The following is a 21,421-nucleotide window of genomic DNA, read 5'->3' on the forward strand; positions in this document are numbered from 1 at the left end:
GGGGGGGGGCCGGGGCGGGGCGGGGGCTCGGCCTGGCTCTGCAGAGACTTTGCAGAGGACCCCGGAAGCAGCCGCCTCCAGGACGGCCCCGAGGGCCTCCGCCACCGCCCTCCTGACAGCCCCGATCAAGCACAAACGAGGGCCCAGCTGCAGGGCATCGGGGCGTGGAGGTGGCGACGTGGCCAGAGGATGCCGCTGAGCGCAGCGGGCTCCGTGCTGGCCGCCCCGGGCCCCCGGTCCTTTCCCGGCAGCCCCTCCTCTACCTGCTCCTCCCACAGGCTCCAGAGGCAGCTACAGCTCTGCTTTCGTGAAACTGCGGTCCATGCTCCGGGCTTCGGAGGAGCTCTGCCCCTTGCTGCCCGCAAGCCCTCCCCCCACTCCCACCGTGCCTGTGCTCCTGTACAGCCCCGGGGAGCAGGGGGTCAAGTGCTTGCCGGCACTGAGCTGCCCCAGAGACCCCAGCGCCCCCTGCCGCTCCTAGTGCAGACCCCAGAGGCTGAGAAGCCAGAAGCGGCCCTGGCTGCCACACTGGCCCGGGGCCCACCCCCAATTTGTTCGGTGTTTTGTGTCCATACTTGCCAGTTCTGTCCTTGGACTGGATGCCTCTCAAGTCTGAGGTGGGACTGGCCCAATCAGAGATGGGTGTCTGGGAGGGAGGGGGAGGGAAGGAGGGGGGAGCGTGACACTCGGGGACCCCTCGCCAGGCTGTGCGACTCAGAGCCTCCCCATCCAGTCCTGCTTCGTGTACTCCCCTCCTCCCCTCTGCACATTCAGAGTCAATATAAGGAGTGTGAGAGCTTCTCTGGTCAGGGTTCTTTAAACAGCCGTTGGAGAGACTGTGTCCCAGGATCTGTGGGGTTTGGGGGGACTAGGGGGCAGGCCTTTAAGGTGATGAGACTTACCTTCTCAGCTGAGCCTAGATTCACACAAGGAACCATGGTCCTGTCCTCAGTAAGGCTGCTGGGGCAAGAGAGAAAGCATATCTGCACCTCACTCCTGCCTGCCACCTGAGAATAAATGTTAGGGGTCATTCCTCCAACAGATGCGTTCTATTCTTTCGTTCCTGCAGAGTCACAGCAAGACCCCAAGAGCTCAGAGGATGCTTTGGGAATGCAGGGTGCCTTGCCCTGCTTTGATCTGGTTTTCCCAGGCAGTGGAGAGCTCTGGCCGTGGTGACAATAGGACCTATGGGCCGACTCCTCTCCTTGCAGATGTGCCCAACCCAGAGGGCGCACGAAACCGGGCCTCACCAACCGCCTGACTCATGCCAAGTACAGCTCAGGGGCCAAGGGGTCAGACTGCACATTGGAGGGTCCTTCTAGGCCTTTCTCTCAGCAATATTCTGCAAGGGCGGCTCCCTCCGTTGGGGGTTCAGGGGAGGAGGCCCTCTTCAAAGAGCCTGTGCCACCAAGCAGCCCAACACTCTGAGACTCAAATGATGTTCTAAGAATGGCTTTGTTTGGGTGGAAAGGCTTGACATGGTGATGGCAGACAGGCTGGGGTGGATAAACAGGGCCAAGTTAGGATGCTATCTCTGCAAGTAGGATTCAAATGGAACTCTGGAGAACTCACACTGTCCCAAAGGTTGGAGGTTCCTCCTCAGATTTAGACCCTTCTCCTCCAACCTTCCCCGGGAGTCCTTACCCACCTTGGGAACCTTCATCACAAAAGTCTCTGCTTCTTTCCTCCACTGATGCCTTGGATGGCCCCAACCCACAGATGGTATACATAGCCTTCCTAGAGCCTCCACCCAGAGGATGTTTCTGCTTCTGCCATATTTCCTATTGCTTCAGAACCCTCCACTTCCTTAGATGTCTTCCTTTGCAGCACCCAAGCCTGAGGTAGTAGAAACTGATGAGAAATATAAGTGTACGTCCCAGCCCCACATCCTGCTCCTGGTACCATTTCTGGCCCAGCACAGATGCCTGTGGGCTCCAGGTTAATCTTGACAAGTTCTCTTCCTTCCCATATACGTTTTGCCTTTGCCAGCAAGGAGTAAGGATCTAAGATCAGATGCAAAATGCCTTGGTGTGCTAGAATAAGGAAGAGGATGACCTAAGAGGATCTGTCCATTCATTTCTCCTAGTCTTCCCCACCTTGGAGGTGGGTGGGAAAATCTACCTCCTAAGCCTCACCACAGCCTACCTTGCCCCTTACCCCCTGCCCACATCCTCCCCCAACACACACACAGCACTTATAATAGGATGGAGGTACCCATTCTTTCTTGGAACCCAAGGTTATGGCACAAAATAACCTGGAGAACAGGGAAGAAATCTGATCTCCTGGAGAACAGAACCCTCTTCTCCCTTGGGAGCCTCAGACAATCCCAGGGTGGGAACGTGGACATCACGGAAGATGGGGCTGCACAGTCAAGACTCGGCTACACGGGGCCCACCCCCTGAGCTCTCTCCAAGGCACAAACACAGCAAAGAATTGCCGAAAGGGTAGGAGATCACAAGTAAGGCCCTGGTGAAAGAGATGAACATAGGCAGGGGAAATCAGTAGGCTCTGGTGGCCTCTGGACCATTGAGGCACTGAGAAGGACGCTGGACTGAGCAGTGTGCATCCTTCAACCCCTCTGACTCCATTTACTTCTCACGTAGCAGTGAGGGGACGAAAAAGCTGGTAAAGGGAAGTGTTAAAAAAAAAAAAAAATTAAGGCAGTGGGAAGCCCTGAATTTCCCTGTAGGTGATTTCAAATTAACTGAAATGAGTGCTTCACGTTTGTAATCATTTAATTCTCACAATTCTACCAAGTATTACCATTTTACAGACGAGGGAGTGAACTTAAAGAAGCCAAAAGACCGGCCCAAGGTCACAGAGCTAACAAGTGACAGCACGAGATTTAAACATATGATTTCCTCTGTGAAATGTTTCCATCCTACAGTGCAAACCCAAGGCCACTTTCATCCTAGAATAAGATGAAAACGGCCGACGCTGAAGGCCATGAGCTGGGACCCCCTCGGGGGCAGGCTGAGCAAGGACAGGCCACAGCTCCAGCAGGAAAGCAGGACTAGCACCGTCCACCGCCAGTCCCCAGATGACCTGGAAAGACCACAACGCCCTGGGAAAGCTCGTCTGTGTATCAAATCACCCCCACCCCTCCCAAGGCCAGGATCCAGTTTTCTGATAGCTTTACAATTCGTTACTGGCTCCGAGTCACTGGATGGGGGCCCAGTTTCTGACTCTCAGGCTCACTATCAGTCTGGAAAGGCCAGGGTTATTTCCATCACGTCTTCAACTTTCATGGAACAGGAAATGGTCTCATACAAAGCACTAGAGCACCACAGCAAATCCATCTCTGATGGAGACTACTGAAACAGTGCTCTAAAGGAATAGGCCTTGAAGCTGCCTTTGAGCTTCTGGAGTGGAGAGGAACGGGGGTCGGCGGGGGCGGGGGGAAATAACAGCAAATGTGAAGCAGCCCTTGGGAGATTTCTCAGAACAGGAGAAAAGAGCCAACAGGAATTCTGCTTCTCGCTTCCTATATGGGGGCGGCATACATGAGGCACCGTGGCCTTTGCTATTACGGAATCAGAACTGAAATCGCCAGGTACACACTCCAGGAGTCCCATCGGCCCTTCCCAGGTATCGTGCTCGGTTTATGATGGCGCCAGAAAAAAAGACGAGGGGGAGTCCTGTGATTAGTTTCTTCTCTAGTAAGTTTCCCTATAAAATCAACTCTTTATTAAAATAAAAGTATAAATATTTAAATAAAAACTATCCTAATTTGCATATAGATTTTTATTTAAAATACCACTTGGGGGTGCCTGCTTAAAGAAACATGAAAGTTTAGACATAAACTGATGACATCTCAACTAAGTCTTGACGTTTACTTCCCCTTTAAAAAAGCCTTTTAGAAGCCTCTTATGGAAGCTGTTTTTAGGAGCTGTAACCACAGGCCAGCCATTTACAGCTTCAGCATCGAAACTACAAGTGATCTCTGAGAGTCACTGATAAAACATTCCCTTGCTCTGACAGTTACTTCTTACACCCAGTAAGGCTCTACACATCTTTTCCCCAACCCCCTACTATGTTTCCATCTTCCTAACTAGGTCATAAACTGGGAAAAAACAAATAAGGATTTGTTTTCCTGGATGAATCCATTTGTGTTTTAGGGAGAGGACCATCCACTCTTTCCCTCTCTAACATGCCATTCACAGGATCCATTGTTGAGTTTTGGTCTACATCCCAGGTGCCCATATCTGCCTGCCATTCCATGTTCCCAGAGCTCCTCTCTGGACCAGCCCGCTCGGCCCACCCACATGGCCGGAACAGCCTCAACCCCTGGGCCAAAAGCCTCCCTTGAGCTCACTGATCAGGGAGCCCCGGTCACACAAAGGAATCTCCTTCCACTGCTCCTCAGTCTATGACCCTTGGAAATATCTTGGAATGCTATGAGAACATTCATATAATGCTCCTTAATAGCTGTCTTCTTTGTGGCGAATCTAAAGTATTCATGTTTAAAGACAAGGTATGTGAAGTCTCAGGAAACAGGTCTTCTTAGGGAGAAGTGGGGTCTTATTAAATAGACCTTCTCTGAAATCTACTCCCCATTATGCAAGAGGAAAAGTGCTACTCAGGGTGGGAGCTGAATATAGGGATTCATTCCCCCTGAATGGATTCATCCCCCCTCAACTAGGCAAAGAAAAGTTCAAGGGGACTGAGCTCAAGATACCACCTTGACCACCTTTGTAAAGAAATTAAAGGGCCACAGCCTTGCTGCCCAAGGACTAGAAAACAAATTCATGACACTAATGGGAGAAATACGGAATGAAGACGGCATTAGAGATAAAGTGATACAGATAAGGATTCAGGACTTCTACAGCAGAATTTTCAGATGAGAATTTCCTGAGTTTTTTTTACAAGTTTCCCTAGCTCTCTTGCCATGCAGGGCTGCAAGTGGAACAGAAATCTACAGAGAAAAAGAACAGAACTGGAGAGAATCTCCCTACCAGACTGTAACTTGTCCTCTTGTGATATTTTTCCTCAGGAAAGAAACACATTTTTAAGCAAGTGAAGACACTCCTTAAGTGTTAAAGTTGGTGATGTACATAAATAGTGTTTTAGGAAACCTCAGAATAACAGACGGTTCTGGAACAGCTTAGTTCAGTAATTCCAACTTCGATTCCCCTGGGGTGATTTCTCTCATTCCCTCCGCCAACTCCACCCTCCCAGTCTTGCAAGATTTTCCAGAGGAAACAGCCCCTCTGTTGAGGGGTGCAGTACTTTCAACTGGTCTGCCCTAGGAACCTGAAATCTGGCTCCCAACTTTCAGTTTTCCCTAAAAACTTTTGTCAGATCCTCTGTGCTGACGCTCCTAGACAGGACTGTGGTCTCCCCAACCTGCTCCCGGCAATCCCTTTACTTTAAGAGGTGGAGCCCTCCAATACATTTGGGCTCCCCCCAAATCTGACATTTAATGAGACCCAAGGTTCATCTCCCCGCTTCATTTCCCGGGTGCAGGAGCTCCACAAACTCTAACAAGAGAGGGAAGGTCACTGAGGAAGAACTGGACAGGAAAACAGGCTATATACCTACTGACATACGCACACATAGATCCCTCCTTAAACTTTTAAGTTGGAAAGATTTCCTGGAACCACGTCTGGTACAAAACCATGGAAATGCTCAAAACTAACAAATAGTTTTCTGAAGCTATAATTAAGACATCAAAACGGTCAGATGGTTTAGGGGAGAGCTTACCAACTCTGAAGATGTACTTCTCAACCTTAGTTTAGGAACCTACCCTGGTATGCTGCATGCCATGGAAACGGATAATGCCACCCAAGAAACCCCTTTCTCCAAAAACCCCTAAGAGCGTCTGACTTCAACTTGAAAGCCACTGCCAGAGAGCAGTTTGAACTCACAGTTCTTTGTCGGATTCTGCAAAGCCTGCATTCGAGTCCTCTCACCAATGTCTTAACCTTCCTCTCCTTAGCTTGTGGGTGACTTGAAGACAAAGACTCTTCTGTAATTAGCCGTACCTGGGCATACGTTTGGCCCTTCAGATGGACCTCACCTGTCCCATATGCTTTCCGGTATTTTCCATTATGCAAGGTAGCTTTCCAATCTAATATTTATGTCATACTTCACAGTCTACACAATGTTCTTCCAGACATATTCCCACTAGATCCTTAAAACTTCATTGTGAGACAGGCATGCGTGATCACTATTTTACAGATTACGTGGCAGAGCACGGTTGTGTGTGCGTTTACACCTAACTGCCTCGTGGACGGAACTGCTTCCGAGTTCAAACTTTTCGCAGGCTGGCCAGTCTCTGGGGTAAGGCAGTTGGATGTATTCGTGTCCTCGGAAAGTGTAAATAAAACCCGAAGTGTTCAAAAGTAAGACACGCCACTTGATGTGAATATAGAATATCATTTCAATGTGTTCCTGGGCTAGATAAAGACCTAAACTCTGTCTTGCCCAGCTAGGAGGTCGAGCTGGGAGTCCCGCCTCTTCTCCGGGCCTCTGTGGAGGAGAGATGGACCTCACAGTCTACACTGCACGGAGCAGATCTCCTCCGCTCCCTCCCAGTCCTAGTCTGTTTCACCCCCGCCCCTGCGGTGAAGTCAACGTAAGTCACGTGAACGAGGCCCAGCGGGAGCTCAGACGAGCCCAGGGAGACACCCGCTGGGAAAACCGCGGCTCCGCTGCAAACCGGGCAGACGGGCGAAGCCTCAGCGGCCGTTGCCAAGCCCGGAACCGGTTGCCAGGGTGGCGCCGGCCTCTCAGCGCGCCGAGAGGCTCCCGCGCGCACCGCGCTAGAGCGCCGCTCTGAGGGGGCCAGTCCCGCGCCCGCGCGAACGACGCATGCGCGTCCCGGCCCCCGCCCCCGCCCCCGCCCCCGCCCCCGCCCCCGCCCCCGCCCGCCGAAGAAAACCGCGCGTGCGCCTGATTAACGCGGCTCAAGGGCTCCGGGGATTAGGCTGGGCTGTACACGCAGACCGTTGAGTTGGAGGAGGTCCGTGAGATCATCCTGTAGTCTAGACGACTGGAGCAGTGGTTGCGGGTGCTTGTTAGAATTCCAGATTCCTGGGCCGTACCCGCAGCGGCCTGGGTAAGACCCGAGAATCTCCATTCTTAGATTATGCCCAGATAATTCCGGCATAGGTGGTCCTCACTGGCTGGACCCTCCCTCTTGTTTCAAGGGATGTAGGAATTGGGGCAGAGACGTGGAGAAGTGATCAGCCCAGGGTCGTCAAGAATTAAGTGACAGAGCCCGGTGGAGGACCCGGATTTGTGGACTTGCACCCAAGTGCCTTCCCTCTGCTGTACCCTGCTTCCCCGCCTGCCTCCTTGTCGGGGCACGGTTTAATCAGGACCAGACAGGCTGGCTGGCAGGCGGTTCATTCACATCGGTCGGGCTAACTGAAGAATGAAAGTTCCTTTCTCAGAACGCCAAAGAACCCCATCCAGCAAGTCCACATCAAAGCTCCACTGCCTGCTCCTTAGCTGAGCGGTGCTGCCTCCATCCACCTAGATTGGGGCACCCTGGAGAATGCACACCCCCCAGAGAACAATGGCCACTTTGGGGAGTATACACCCCCTCCCCATACACACTCATGTGTGGATGTGATTATGTCTGCATGTGGTATCACAGGCTTCATGCAAGAATGTAAACCGCTCCTGTGTCTGCATGCGTGTGTGTGGAGTTTGGGGGGGGGGGTATGAGTTTGGATTCTGGCTCGAGTTTAGGCACATTCAGTAACAGGCAGTGGCCCCAGTCCAGGACAGCTGGATCATATGTGCTGACAGCCACTTTCAATGGCCTGGACGGGGAACTGGACACTCCCATGCATACCCTTACGAGAAGCAGCTGGAGAAGCATCAGGAATCAGCAGAGCTGAGATCCCCGAACACACTCACGCCTGTGACGCCTGTCGGAGTCAGCAAGGCCCCCCAGGACAAAGCCTGGGGGATAGAGCTGGCCCGTGTGGTGGAGAGGGGAGGGGGCTTGTGGCTGCAGCCCAATTTGCTTTCAGAATTCCCCCTCTCCGCTGGGGGGAGAGCAGCTAGCAAAAGTGTTCTGCCGGGCTTCTGTCCATGCATCGCAATGGTCCTCTGTTGCTCCCAAATCTCTGCCCCTCTTTATCTGTCCTGTCCCAGCCTTGCTGTCTCAAAACCTCAAGGCTTCAACTCTTTCCAAGAAAGCCAGGAACACAGCTGTGAGTCCCTTCCCTCTGGGGGAGGTCCAGCTCTCCCTCCTGGCTCCAGATGTAAAGGAACAGCTGTGAGAGTGGCAGGAAGCCCACTTGGCAGTTAAGCAGGGCCTGGGGAGATGAACAAAGCTGGGTAGAGACAGGCAAACAGCAGGGCTGTATCAATTCTAGAGACTGGGGGAGGGCAAAAGCATTTCATCCTGTGGCTCGGCGACTGGCTGACAGGCCTTGCCAAGCCCTCAGACGCCGCCCATGCCCTGCCCATCCCAATTCTGGCTGCCTGGGCCACTGGCAGGACTTTCTGTAAACTCCATTTTATGATTCCCACTTAATCTGAGAAGGGAAACTTGGCTTTCTTTGTCTGTCTCCACCCCTGTCCTCAAACACACACCTCCCAGAATGAGATTTTGGAAAAAAGGCTGGTGAGGGAGAGGAAGGGAGGTGGAAGAGGGTGCTGCCACTCTACCCTGGCATCCTCCTGCCCCTCCCTACCTCTGGAAGGTAAACCAGGATGCAGATGCCAGGCTCGGTGTCCAGCAGATAGGGCTGCTTGGGGCACCACTTGCTTGCCTGCTACGCCAGGGTGACAAAGCACGACTTGGCACCCACCAAGCACTGTACTCAGTAAATAATTATTTCCTGAATGACCCTGGCCCACTCTGGGTTTCAGTGGGTCTTTAACAAGCCTGTCCATGGCCGGGAGAGGGACCCGCCACTGTGGCCCACTACGCATCCGTGTCTTCTTCACTCTGAAAGGACACAGGGTATCACAGCTGCTTCTGTTTTAGGAAAAATAGTTTAATAAGTCTGAAACCCCTTTTAGGTCCTCTCCTCCATGGAACCCGTGTGCCAGTGCTCTTCCCATGCCTGCTGGGAGGGAGCAGCCCTTCTCTGGAGGGCACCACCCACTCTGGGCACCGCCCACTCCAGACGCCTCGCCCTCCTGGGAGGCCTGCTCTGGGTCTAGGCCTTAGTGGGTCCATCACTTTTGTGTAAAAAGTGAGCAGACCACTGTAATATGCCCCCTTCTCTGGATGCCACGGGGCCAGCCCACAGCATGTTCCTACCCCTTAATTAAATAGCCCGTTAAATAATCTCCCGGCGCTGGCAGAGAGGGGATGCCACAGCAACAAGCCCCGTGCCTTGGCCGGGCTCCTGCTGCCTCAGGGCCGCCACCCTGACTCGATCTGGCCTCCACCAGAGCAGCCAGGGACACAGCCTCGTCTCAGACCTGGCCTCCTCCCCACGCAGGGGAGGGTGAGTCCAAGCTGGCACCGGGCACCCCCCACGGCCACGGACAGGGGCACTCAGCAGGGTGAGCAGGCGGATGGGTACAGCTCCTGCCCCGTCAGAAGTACGTGAGGTTCTTGACGGCTCCGATTTCCAGCATCCGCTTGATGGCCAGGGCCTCTTGGGAGACATTGTGGCCTGACCACTGTGGAGACAGCCAAGGAAGCCAGCTGAGGAACTCCTAGGCAGCTCCCCGGTCCTCCCCGTAAGCCCACACCCCAGGAGCTCCGTTCCCCATGCCGGCTCTCGGAAGGAAGACAGAATACAGGGGACGCTGGCCTGGGAGTCCAGATGCCTTGGTTCCAGATCTGACTCTCTGTGTGACCTCACGGTGAGCTACCTCTGGGACCACCCTCACTCACTCCGTGTCCCCAGGCTGGCCCGCCCCACCCAGTTCCCCAGCAGGGACCACGTACCACCATGGACTTGAGTGTGATATACTCGTAGTAGTGAATGGACTGCTTCTTGTGGTGGGCGTCTGGGTAGCCGAAGCCAGCAATATGCACCAGGTCACAGAGGTGGAGGGCCAGGGTGATGGCCAACAGCCCTGTGGTGGGCTTCTGAGGGACAAAGCGTGGGGAAGGTATTAGAGGGAGCCTGCTTCTTTCAGCACCTCTAGGCCAGCGTTCTGCAACAGAACCTTCTAGTATCATGGAAATGTTCTTCATCTGTGCTGTCCTATATGGCAGCCACGAGCCATACGGGGCTCATGCAGCTAAGGAACTGAACTTTTTATTTTATTCAATTTTAATTAAAATTTAAATTTAAATAGCCACATGTGGGGAATTCCCTGGTGGTCCAGTGGTTAGGACTCCGTGTTCTCACTGCCGACGGCTCAGGTTTGATCCCTGCTCGGTGAACGAAGATCCTGCAAGCCGTGCATCGCAGCCAAAAAAAAAAAAAAAAAAAAAAGCCACATGTGGCTCGTGGCTACCATACTGCATACTATAGCTCAACACGTCTAGGGAGGGTTTGGGCCTTTGGGGATGATGATGGCAATCAAGATGACAAAAATGATAGTAATAATAACATCTATGATTTTCGGAGCACCTGCTATGTGCCAGACACTATGCTAAGTATTTCACCCCATATGTCACCTCATCCAGTCCTCACAAAAACACTTTGAGGTAGATAGTATTATTAGCCCCATTTTCCAGATGGGGAACTGAGGCTTACAACCGTTAAACAAGTCACTCAAGGAGTGGACAGGTTCTGCTCTCCACCTTGGAGAACCTCACCTCTCCTGGAAGCCCCGAGGCTCTCACATTTCTGGGCTGTGTGCCCTTCATGAGGGTGGGCTCTCCCTCCTATAAAGTGGGGACAGCAGCACCTCCCCCACCTCCCACCGTATGGGCTGCTATGAGGACCTCACTTTCTCCACCCCTGAGCCATCCACGGGGATGGGCCACCTGATATTCTAACCTCACAAACCGCCTTCCTCAGCAGGGATGACCTGCCTTCCACTCCCCGGACCTTGTCAGATCCCCTAAGGCCAGGTGTTCCCCAGCTTCCCTTTCTGAGCTCTCCTATCCTTTCATGTCACTGCCTGCCCCGGCCTTCCGTTTCAGCCCTGTTGCTTTTACCGCCACTGTGTCATCTCATCCAGTTCAGACCTCTGCCAAACCACACATACATCACCTTCTAGCAAACTCTTCTCTCCCCGTGTATTCCTGTAATTGTTAAACATATTACCGTCCACCCAGTTGTGCTGGAAACCTAGAATTGTCATACATCTCTCAATTTCACCTTAAAAGAAATGCTGTAGCAGAAGAATTCTAAGATGAACCCCAATGACCCCTTGCCCTTGAGAGTGTGTGTAGCCTATGAATATGATGAGATATATTACATTGTATTATATTGCTTAATATGGCACAGTAGACTGTAAAATAGATAGTCCTGGTGGGCTTGACCTAATCTCATGAGCTTTTACATCTGGGTCTAGAGATCAGCAGTGGAGGAAGTGCGAGATGTGAAGCATGAGAAGGATTTGCCATGCATTTCTGGCCTGAAGATGGAGGGGACCAGACAGCAAGGCATGCAGGCAGCTCTTACGTGCTGAGGGTACCACCCCTAGGCTGAAAACCAGCCAGGAAATGGGGGCCTCGGTCCTGCAACCCAAGGGACCAAGTTCTTCCAACAACAAGAATGAACTTGGAAGCAAATTTCACCCCCTGAGTCTCCAGACAAGAACGCAGCCCAGCTGCCAACTTGATTTCAGCCTTGTATACCCTATGCAGAGAATCCAGCCATGCTGTACTGGACATCTGACCTCCAGAACTATGAGCCAATACATGGGTGTTGTTTTAAGTCTCTAAACTGTGGTAATCTGTTAGGCAGTGACAGGAAACTAAAGTTCATCCCTTCCTCTCCCTCTTCCTCCTACCAGGAGCTGGGTTCTGGTCCTAATCTCTGGCTTCCCTCTCTAGCAGTCACCCTCTGCCATCAGGGCCATAAAACTTCTCTTTGCTGCCCCCCACCCAACTCCATGTGCACTAGAACTCAGTGCCAGGGGCGTTGTTTGCTCTTGACAAATGAAATACCTTCCCTCAATTCTCTGCTTGATGGGCCCCATGACCTCTTAGGGCCCAGCTCCAGCCCCACCTCTTCCGGTGGCACCATCTCCAGACAGCCCCAAGCAGAGTTCCGCCCCTCCTCTGAGACCCCGCAGCACTCGGAACAACTTTCTATTGGAGCATTTTGCCATTCCAGGCTGCATCCTGCGTGTTTATTCCGCTAGACCGAGTTTCCTTAGGGCAGAGAGCATGTCTTATTCCCCATGCATGCAAACTTGGGGCCTGGTGCTGAGCAGTCACAAAAGCAGGCATTCAACATAGGAAGCTGAATCGTAGTAGATATTCAGTAAAGAATAAAATCATGGGGAGCTCCCTGGTGGCCAAGTGGTTAGGATTCCGGTCTTTCACTGCCGTGGCCCAGGTTCAGTCCCTTCCTGGTTAGGGAACTGAGATCCCGCAAGCCATGCAGCGCGGCCGGAAAAAAAAAAAAAGAAAGAATAAAATCATTTATTCAAAACTTGGCAAATATTTGTCGAGCATTCACGGTGTGCCAATCTCCGTGATAAGCACATTATGTAATTATCTTTTTAAATTCTAGAATGGCTTTAAAAGGTCAGTACTCCTATTTTCCCCACCCCACAGATAAGAAAACCAAGGGTCTGAGTGGCTGACTGGCCCAAGGCCATACAGCAGGTAGCACCGTGAGTCCTGTCTATGTCTGATCATTACTTCTGTCTCCTACCCTACACAGCCTCTCTGAGGGCTCAAAGATACGGTGGAAGTACCTGCTTGGGAAGCAACCCAGTGTGCCAAAGCCCGCCAGCAGAAGGCCACTAGGGAGGGTACTGCGAGCCGAAACCAAAACCGGAACTTGCAAACTGCACCCTGACTTCCCAAACGGTCACACCTACCAAACCATGATATGCAGGACCAACTGCACCCTCAAATTCTTTTACCTCCTTTAGACCAATATGCTCCAAGATTGGATCACAGATGAAGTGATCAAATAGTAACCACAGGGCTCAGGCTGGGCTCCATATCCTAAACATAAGATTACTGACTGTTGGGACTTCCCTGGCGGTCCAGTGGTTAGGACTCCACGCTTTTACTGCCGGGGGTGCGTGTTCAATCCCTGGTCGGGGAACTAAAATCCCACAAGCCGTGTGGCCCGCGGCCCAAAAAAAAAAAAAGACTACTGACTGTCCCAGCAAATCCGCAGTGTACAGATTCTGATCAGCGCCTGCCAAAGCCATCCTCTACCTCTAGCCCCCAAGTCCTTCCCTGACTCCTCATTTTGGAGATGCCCCGGAGCATCTCAAGAGTGTGTGCCCTCCCTTGCTGTAAAAGCCAGAATACCTCCCTCTGATTACAGGTGTGTGCCTGGGGGCTGTGTGTTATTCAGATGCGTGCTGCAGTCTCTGCTATTGTTTTCCCCTTGCCTGGGGTCCTCCCTGGCCTTCTGGAGCCTCTAGGGAGTCCCTCCTACTTCCCACAGAGAACCCCAACCCTCTGGCTTCCCGTCCGTCTGCAGCCCATCATCACCTGCTTAATCTTGTATGGCTGCTGTATCGGCAGGCTCAGCAGTTTGTCAGCTGCAATCTCCATGAAGAAGGGGTTGAGAATCCGAATCTGTTTGGGGTTGACGTCCCAGATGAGGGGAGGCTGTTTCCAGAAGCCCTTTCGCACCTAGGCGGGTGGGGTTGGGAGGGAGAGAGCCAGTGGGTTGAAACGGGGAGGTGGGGAGGGGTTTCTCCAGGGGACGGGGCCCCTGTGTTGATGGCACAGGCCCTCGGGAGTGCGGGGTGAGGAGAGGGACGTGGAGGCCTACACCAGAGGTGGGAGAGGAGACCAGAAGAGAGGAGGAGGGAGAGAGGGGAGCGGGGCACCCCCCAGGGGAGGCCAGGTGACATGGTATGGAGAGTATGGGCTCCAACCATTGCCCACTTCCAAGTATAGGCATGCAGGTAGAAGGGGCTAGCTGAACACGTGGCAAAAAATGGACAGTTCAGCAGTCAACCGGATGGCAAAGAGACAGAGCGGACTTTCTGGAGTCCACCTAGAAGGACAGAGATCTTGACTGTTCTAACCTGCCTCCACCTGGAGATGACTACCAACTGGTCCCTCTGCTGCCAAGCTTCTCACTGGCAAACATATTTTGGCAGCTTCTCTGTCCCAAGCAGCCTCGAGCTTGGGGTGCCCTTCGCGGCTGCTGCCTGACTCCTGAGGACCGTGGGGCACACGTGATGGAGCAGCAGGGCCTGACCCGGGCGGCGTCCCCATCCCCAGGCTGCGACCTCACCCCCGCCAGTCTCTCCACGTACGCGCTTCTTATCACTCAGGATGCTCTCAATCCAGTGGAAGTCCATGGCCTTGAAAGCTACCATGACAAGCAGCGTGTCAGGATTGTCCTCCACTTTGGGGTTGAAGTGGGCGGATTCAGGGTAGAAGAGACGCATGGTGGTCTTGGAGCCCACGTCATGCTCGTAGCCAGCCACCGGCGCGCTGTTTAACCTGGGAGGCAGGGAGGAGGGTGCCCGTCACCTAGAGCCCCGCTGGGTCTGTTTATCGTCGCCCCCCAAACAGAAGAGGGAAGGGCGGTCATACAGACCTGATGACCACGTCGTACTTGTTGATGGCCTCTCCCAGAGAGCTGTTGCGCAGCCGATGCCCGTTCCCCACCACCACGCAGCGGCGGCACTTGAGGCTGCCACGGGAACAGGGTGGTGAGACCCAGAAGGAGCCCCCGCTCCTGCCCCGCTTCACTCTCCTGGCCCGGTCTGCCCAGGCCCCCTCAGCCCCTCAGCCCCTGGCCCCCACGGACCAGGCATGTCCAAGGAGTCCTGCTTCTGGTCATGCCGACCCTGCGGCCCTGGGCTTTCAAGGGAGAGGAAACTGAGCAGAGCACAGGGGAGACAGAGGGGAGGAGGGAAGATGCCTGGGGAGTACCAAGAAGAAATCCCATCTCGGAGCCCCCGACTGCTGCCCAGGCCTGCCTGTTACCATGGCAATACCCTCAGCAGCCTCTGCCCACTCCAGCAGCCTGATGCCCAGGCTCAGTTGCCGTGGGGACTGGCGTGCCCGCCTCCCCTGGAGACAGGCAGGCTCACGGCAGGTGCTGGACCATGACTGTTTCACGCTGGGGCAGGACGGAGGGCCTCTTACCTCTGGATGCTCTCTGGAACGGAGTAGCTGGTGATGGCCAGCACCCGGAGGAGCAGGTCTTCTACAAAAGAACCGCAACGGAAGGGGCTGAGGACAACAGCTAGCTCCCCAAAGGCCGCCAGCCCTCCCTGCCCTGACCCCAGCATCTAGGCCTGGCTGAGAACCTGGGCGCTGGCACCACGGACAGCAAAAAACGAGAAGCGGCGTGGCCAAGGTGAGGCCACCGTTCCCACCTGACCAGGCGGATACTTACCGCTCCCCTTGGTCCCGTAGGGCAGCTCGTAGGCAGATGGCGTCTTGACCCAGAAATAATCCTTAAGCTGCAGGAAGACGGGCTGTTCTCGGGAGTAGCTGCGCCGAGGTGAAGGCAGGGTAGGAATGGGAAAGAGATTAGTCTTCATGCCAGAAACTGGGTCAGACCCCTGACTCACATTATGTGTACACACCAAGGCCTCTCCCTCCCTCACAGGCTGCACCTGACCCATGTCCGCCAGCACGGTTCCCTCCATCCAGCCGGCAACCAGGCCCATCCTGCATCCTCACGTACTTGCCAAAGAGCTTGGAGGCCATCCTCTCCGCCTCACCCTGGAGGCATGGCTCCTTCTTCTCTGGGATGGGAAAATAAAAGCTGGAGACAGAAAAGGAGAGAGGCAGGCGCTCCAGTCAGACCTCCCGGGCCCCGGGGGGCCAGCTTTCCAGGCAGCCTCCACCTCCTCCCAGGGCACATTGGCCCCAAGGCCCTGGAGAGCGACTCGCAGGCTGGAACGGTGTCAGCCCAAGTCCCACTTTGAAACCAAATCATTGCAAACCCAGTTCTTCCTTCTCCTGAACTCCCTGGCTGAGGGCCCCGGGGAGTCATCCCAGGCCCTACCCCCCATAACCCACCAACTCCCCTCACAGAGGATTCTGGGCTGTAGCGTACGGGAGAGGTCATGCCCTGGCTCCCTGAACCCTCCTGTCACCCCACTAGGTCCCCACCTCACGATGCTCCATCCCCGAGCCCGGTTCCCAAGAGGAACCCACAGAAGGACATGAAAGATGGACTCACAGCTCAGTGTACCTCTCTTCTCGGGAGATGGAGTACCAAACCATGACGACCAGGACCAGAGCCAGCGTGGCCAGGAGTTTCCAGCCTGCGGGGCGAACGCACAGAGCTGGAAGCAGAAACAGGCAGGCACCGCCCTAGGGCACCTTCTCAGCTGCCCCAGCTGGGGCCCCTGCAAGGCCGGCTCAAAGCAGGCCCTCGCCTGGCCTTAGTTCTCTGGCTCAGGGCTTGGACCCAAGTGTTTCTGCTGTCCTTCAAGATGAAGACAGGGGCCCCTGGCTCCGTGTCAGTCCCTCCACAACCCCCGGCGGGGCCCAGGATGATGCTTAAAAGACCGCTTCTGGGGAGCCCACCCCTCAGGGTGGGGAGCTCTTGGAGAATACTCACGGGACTTGCTGATCATGTTTCTCAGGTGCCAGGGTTCCTGGGGAGAGCTGTCATCCCGGCTGCCTCGGGCCACCTAGGAGGTAGGAGTCACAGGTGTCTGGTCAGCGCCACAAACACTCTCGCCTAGACACCGGAGCAGGACACAGCCACAGCCTGCCTCTTCCCGCCTCCAGAAAGCACAAAGCTGCTTCCAGGGCGGCCATCCGGGGAGCGGCCCTCCTCACCCTGGACATCTCCCTAACCCCTCAAAGGCAGCATCAGCGGTCCAGGTGGGGCCTACGCCCCAGAAAGGGAAACCAAGTCCCACCCTTCACGAATTCCGTCCCAGGCCAGACCAGCCTACCACAGCTTCCCTGGCACGGTTCCCCTCACTGTGTCCTCTCCCTCACTTGGACCTCGGAAGGGCCAGCTCCAGGAAACAGATGTACCTCCACCCATTTTCTACATGAAAGTTAAGCTAACTGTACAAGGGCGTGATTCACATTTTACACAATTGAAGTTTATCTTTTCTCCATATCCAAGGCATTCCCTTGGTTCTGGCCACCGTCCACCCCTCTGTCATCAATCTCTCACTATTCCACCCGAATAGATCTGCTCGGGCCAGGCCCTGGGGTGACTGTGGGATCATCAGATGGTCCACAAGCCCTCTTGCAGCCCTTCTAGACTCTGGCTGAGTACAAACAGTGTCCAAGCCGTCACCACCAGGTACACGGGGGAAACTCAACGGAGGCAGGCTGTTTGAATAGGAGCACGGAGAGTGAGAAGGGTCTGGTTGGTCAGAGGAGAGAAAGGAGACCCTTTCAGGTAAGGGCAGAGGCTGGCAAGGTAAGGACAGGGCTGTGGGAGGGGTGAGTTGCTACATGCACATAAACAGTGAGGTCCCTCTAGTCACAAAGCCAGCCAAGGACCATGCTTCTGAGTCACCGGGAAGAAATTTCTGCAGCTTTCACAGCCACACACAGAGGCACGGGATGCGCGCAGAGCGCCAGTTTCTTCTCTCCATGACATCGTCCCCAATGATCTGGGTTGTAGGAATCAGATGGGCCACATACTAAACACAGATTCCAGGGCCCTTTCCTGGGATAGCTTCAGCCAGCTGGGGTGGGACCTGGGATGGGCATTGTCACAAGCTCCCCACGTGATTCTTTTGAAGGATCAGGAAAGGGAGGGAAGCCCTAGTGTTTGTGCTCTTTTGGGGAGAAATGAAAAATCTCAAATTATTTCTCAATGGTGGGGGACCGCATCTGGACGAGGTCTGGTTTTTGTTAGAAATCATAAATCTATTATCCTGAACACTGTCCTGTTATGGAGTCGATGCTCTGCTCCCAGGGGCACTCCCCGGGCTCCACCCTGAGTCCACTAATACCCAAGAATGAGAAAGCCGGGTGGGGGAAAGGGATAGGGGTGGGGACCAGAGCCATATGTTTTCAGTAGGGTCAGGAGGGCCCATCTCTGAATCCCAGTGGGAATGGGGGATGGTCCTGTCCAGTAAAGAAAAGCTCTAGAGTTGTAATCAGCAGACCCCAGTGAAAGTCAAGACCTACTGCTTTTCCGAGGGTGGCCTGCCTTCCCGACCTACCCACAACAACTGCCAAGTCATGCCCTACCACGTTATCCCCTTCACACGCTTCTCCTGATCTGTAATTCGTTTAGTTACTTGCTCTCTGTCTGTCTCCCCCACTGCATATAAGCCCTGTGAGGGTAGGAATCGGATCTGTCTTATTCCCAGCTCGAGCCCCAGCATCTAGCACACTGCCTGACACATAGCCAGTGCTCAGCAAGTACTGAATGAATAACATGTTGGGTTATCTTGGGGGAGTCACTTTTCCCTCTCTGACCCTCAGTTTCTTCAGCTGTAAAACTGGGAATTTGGCCTAATAAATGCTTGTGACGCAAATATATTTATCAGATCAGCAGCCTGAGCCTCACCAGGGATCTTATTAGAAATGTATAATCCCAGGCCCCTCCAGATGCACAAATGAGAAACTGCATTTGCGTAAGATCCCCTGATGATTCACATGCACATTCAAGCTTGAGAAGCACTTGTCAAGATGGATGTCCTTGACCTTGGCTGAACAGGAGGATTGCAGTATCTGGGTCCCATAACTGGAAATTCTGACTTAAGTGGTCTGGCCTGGCACTGGAATTTGTTCAAGCACCCAGGGGCGATTCTAACCCAGCCAAGGTTGAGAACCACTGGTCCGGATAATGGCAAAAGCACGGTTCTCAATCTTTGATGTGTACATTCTGACTCAGTGGGTGTCGTGGGTCCACATTCTAACCGGCTCCCAGGTGGTGCCCTGCTGCTAGGCTGGGACCGCACTGAGAGCTGCAAAGCTCTAAACAAGATCCTTCAGGCTCTCACATTTCTTTACATTATGAACTGCATCCTCTCCCGCCCTCCGCGCTCTCAGTCCTCCTTTCTGATCAGGATTCAGTCCATTGTACTCCATCTCCCTGTATCAGTAGGTCACAGCACTCGGGGCACGAGGCAATCATCTGAGAAGCTGAGGCAGTTATTGACGTCTAGACCCCACTTTCCAAGTCTTATTTAATTGGTTGGGCATGGGGCCCAGGCATTGGCCAGTAAAAAACCAACCAAACAAAAAAAGCTCACCTTTCTGGTGATTCTAACATGCAGCCAAAATGGAGAACACTACAGAGAGTGTGCTCTGCAGTAACCGAAAGTCAAGGACTCGGCTGTCCTCAGTGAAGGAGAACTTTGGTGGCCGGAGGTGATGGGTCTTGAGCAACAAGACAACTACTCTTTTTTGACCTCTTCCCCAGTAAAGTTCTGCACTTTCCTCCTAAACTGTGCTGGTCTTGTGCTAATCAGACTGGCTAGTCCTGGGATCTGCTCCGAGAGACCCCCAGGGATGTCATCCACCCACCCACCCCCTCCCCTTGCTGGCCAAGGCAAGAGGATGGCTCAGCCCCCAGGATTCCAGGAGCACGGGCTTCTTGGGCTGGCTGCTGCCTTGGGACAAGTGGGAGCCTTCTCCCAGCAGCTGTCCCATATCACTGACAGCCCCTGGGGACAAAAGGACAGAAGAAAAGTCACAGCAGGGTACCTGGGCAGGAGAACAGAAATCTGATCCACTCATGTCCAAGGTGCAGCAACCTCTGCCTGCCACCAGCTGCCCAGGAGACTGGCTCACCCGACCCGCTAGGTAAGGCTGACCCCAAGGCAGGAAGGCTGTGTGCCCTCCTGGTGCTCTGCTAAGAACCATGGTGTCCCCCGCGGCAGTGAGGCTGCTGAGCCCTGCCACGGAGTCGCCAAGGGGCAGAACTGGAGGACGGGGTGAAGAACAGAAGCCTCCTGCTGCCTGGCACTCAAAGCCTCACACAGCAAGTACTCAGTGGGTACACGCTGTACCAAGATGAACAGAACTGGGCGTCACCCACGGACATGGCATGACGCCAGGCCCCTCCAAGCCCTTGGGCCCATCAAAGGGCTGTGGCTTAATGTTCCTGAGAAGGGCGATGGGAAAACCAGTGGGGCAGAAGCCGCAATCAATGTCACTGCCCCTCAGTTCTGGGGGGAAAACCTGGAGCTGCCTGCCTGCCACCTCTAGACCCACCTGCAGCTCCTGCCCCACACGGATACTGGGTGGGTCCCCGCCCACCTTTCCAGCATTGCTCCCAACCAGTGGTCCCCTCTGCCTTGCTGCTTCCACCTCTCCCCCCTCCTCCACTCCCTTTGACTCAGAAACATAGTCAAGTCTCCCTGTACCCAAAACAAAACAAACCCCCTCTCTGCTTCTGCCTCCTCCTCAAGCTACCTCTGCATCTCCATCTTGAGCTCCAGTGGTCACACTCCTTAATCTGTGCTACATCCTCACTTCCCACTCAACCCTCTACCCCTACTCCACCCCTGATCCCCACCCTTGTCCTTATGCTGACATCGCTCTTGTGGAAGCCTTCAGTGGCCTCTTAATGGTCAAACCTGAAAAAGATCTATTTTCACTCTTCCCCGTACTCTGAAGCCTTTGCTACTAATAGCTAATAGGCCGATGCTTCCAGGTCAAGACTCTCTCCAGGCTTCCTCCAAACTGGCTCCACTTCCTTTAAGTGCTGGCGTTCTCCAGGGAGCTGCCCTTGAGCCTCTGTTCTCCCTCGGCTTGTTTTCACAGGCCAGGTTCATTCATTTTCGGAGGCTTAACTACTACTCAAACCCTGATGATTCAAGCTCTTTTTCAGCTCTGTAATTTCTCTCCCAGATCCTGTCCTAATATTTCTGATTTTCTACAGCTCATCCTCCCTGGATGATCTTAAACTCTCACACGTAACACGTCCACAACTGGACCCGCATCTCCCCGCTCCCCCCCACCCCACATCCTCGTCAGCTCATCCGCCCAACATCTCCTTCGCCTTCACACCATCCGTGCGAAACGCTACCCACTCTACCCCCAGTTCCTCGTTCCAGCAAACACTTGCTGAACTCCCACTGAACGCTCGCCATTATAGGCGGCACTGGGATGTAAAGCTTGATAAAGCTCAGCGCAGCGTGAAGGCTACACAGTCTAGAGCCTCAGAAGTACTTCGGAAAGCAGCCTGCATCTCCTCTTCTTGAGCCACAGGTTGATTCTAGATCTCACGCCAATTTATCTGCCTCCTAACTGGTCTCTTCGCCACAAGTCTTTCCTCACTCAAGCCTCTTCCTCAGAACTGCCAACACGGTATCTTTCTCAGAAACAGTTTGGATCAAACCACCCTCCTGCTTCAATCCCTCCCCATTCCTTCAGTGAAAAATCAAAGCTTTTTAGAGGCAACCAGGGCACTTCAGTCCCAGGCCCCAAGCCCTGCATGTGCATCTCGGAGCTCCTGCCACGTGCGCTGCAGGTGCTGCCTTCTTCCACAAC

General features: G+C 54.0%; 1 protein-coding gene across 5 annotated transcripts in view; it reads right to left on the reverse strand.

The window, feature by feature from the left end:
• Window positions 1-9,428: 9,428 nt before the first annotated feature.
• Window positions 9,429-21,421, reverse strand: part of ST3GAL4 (ST3 beta-galactoside alpha-2,3-sialyltransferase 4) — a 32,445-nt gene continuing 20,452 nt past the window's right edge. For 3 of the 5 annotated variants that reach the window (XM_061203156.1, XM_061203158.1, XM_061203153.1), the window contains 10 exons: window positions 16,560-16,632; window positions 16,176-16,281; window positions 15,675-15,755; window positions 15,381-15,478; window positions 15,128-15,188; window positions 14,574-14,669; window positions 14,287-14,476; window positions 13,508-13,651; window positions 9,869-10,012; window positions 9,429-9,597 (listed from right to left, as the gene is read on the reverse strand). In XM_061203156.1, the coding sequence (XP_061059139.1) occupies window positions 9,511-9,597; window positions 9,869-10,012; window positions 13,508-13,651; window positions 14,287-14,476; window positions 14,574-14,669; window positions 15,128-15,188; window positions 15,381-15,478; window positions 15,675-15,755; window positions 16,176-16,281; window positions 16,560-16,575 (1,023 nt within the window). In that variant the 5' untranslated portion in view covers window positions 16,576-16,632 and the 3' untranslated portion in view covers window positions 9,429-9,510. The remainder of the gene's footprint in view (window positions 9,598-9,868; window positions 10,013-13,507; window positions 13,652-14,286; window positions 14,477-14,573; window positions 14,670-15,127; window positions 15,189-15,380; window positions 15,479-15,674; window positions 15,756-16,175; window positions 16,282-16,559; window positions 16,633-21,421) is intronic. The other 2 variants (XM_061203157.1, XM_061203154.1) reach the window with 1 other exon arrangement.

The sequence above is a fragment of the Eubalaena glacialis genome, chromosome 10 (assembly GCF_028564815.1).
Source record: "Eubalaena glacialis isolate mEubGla1 chromosome 10, mEubGla1.1.hap2.+ XY, whole genome shotgun sequence".
NCBI classification, from domain to species: Eukaryota; Metazoa; Chordata; class Mammalia; order Artiodactyla; family Balaenidae; genus Eubalaena; species Eubalaena glacialis.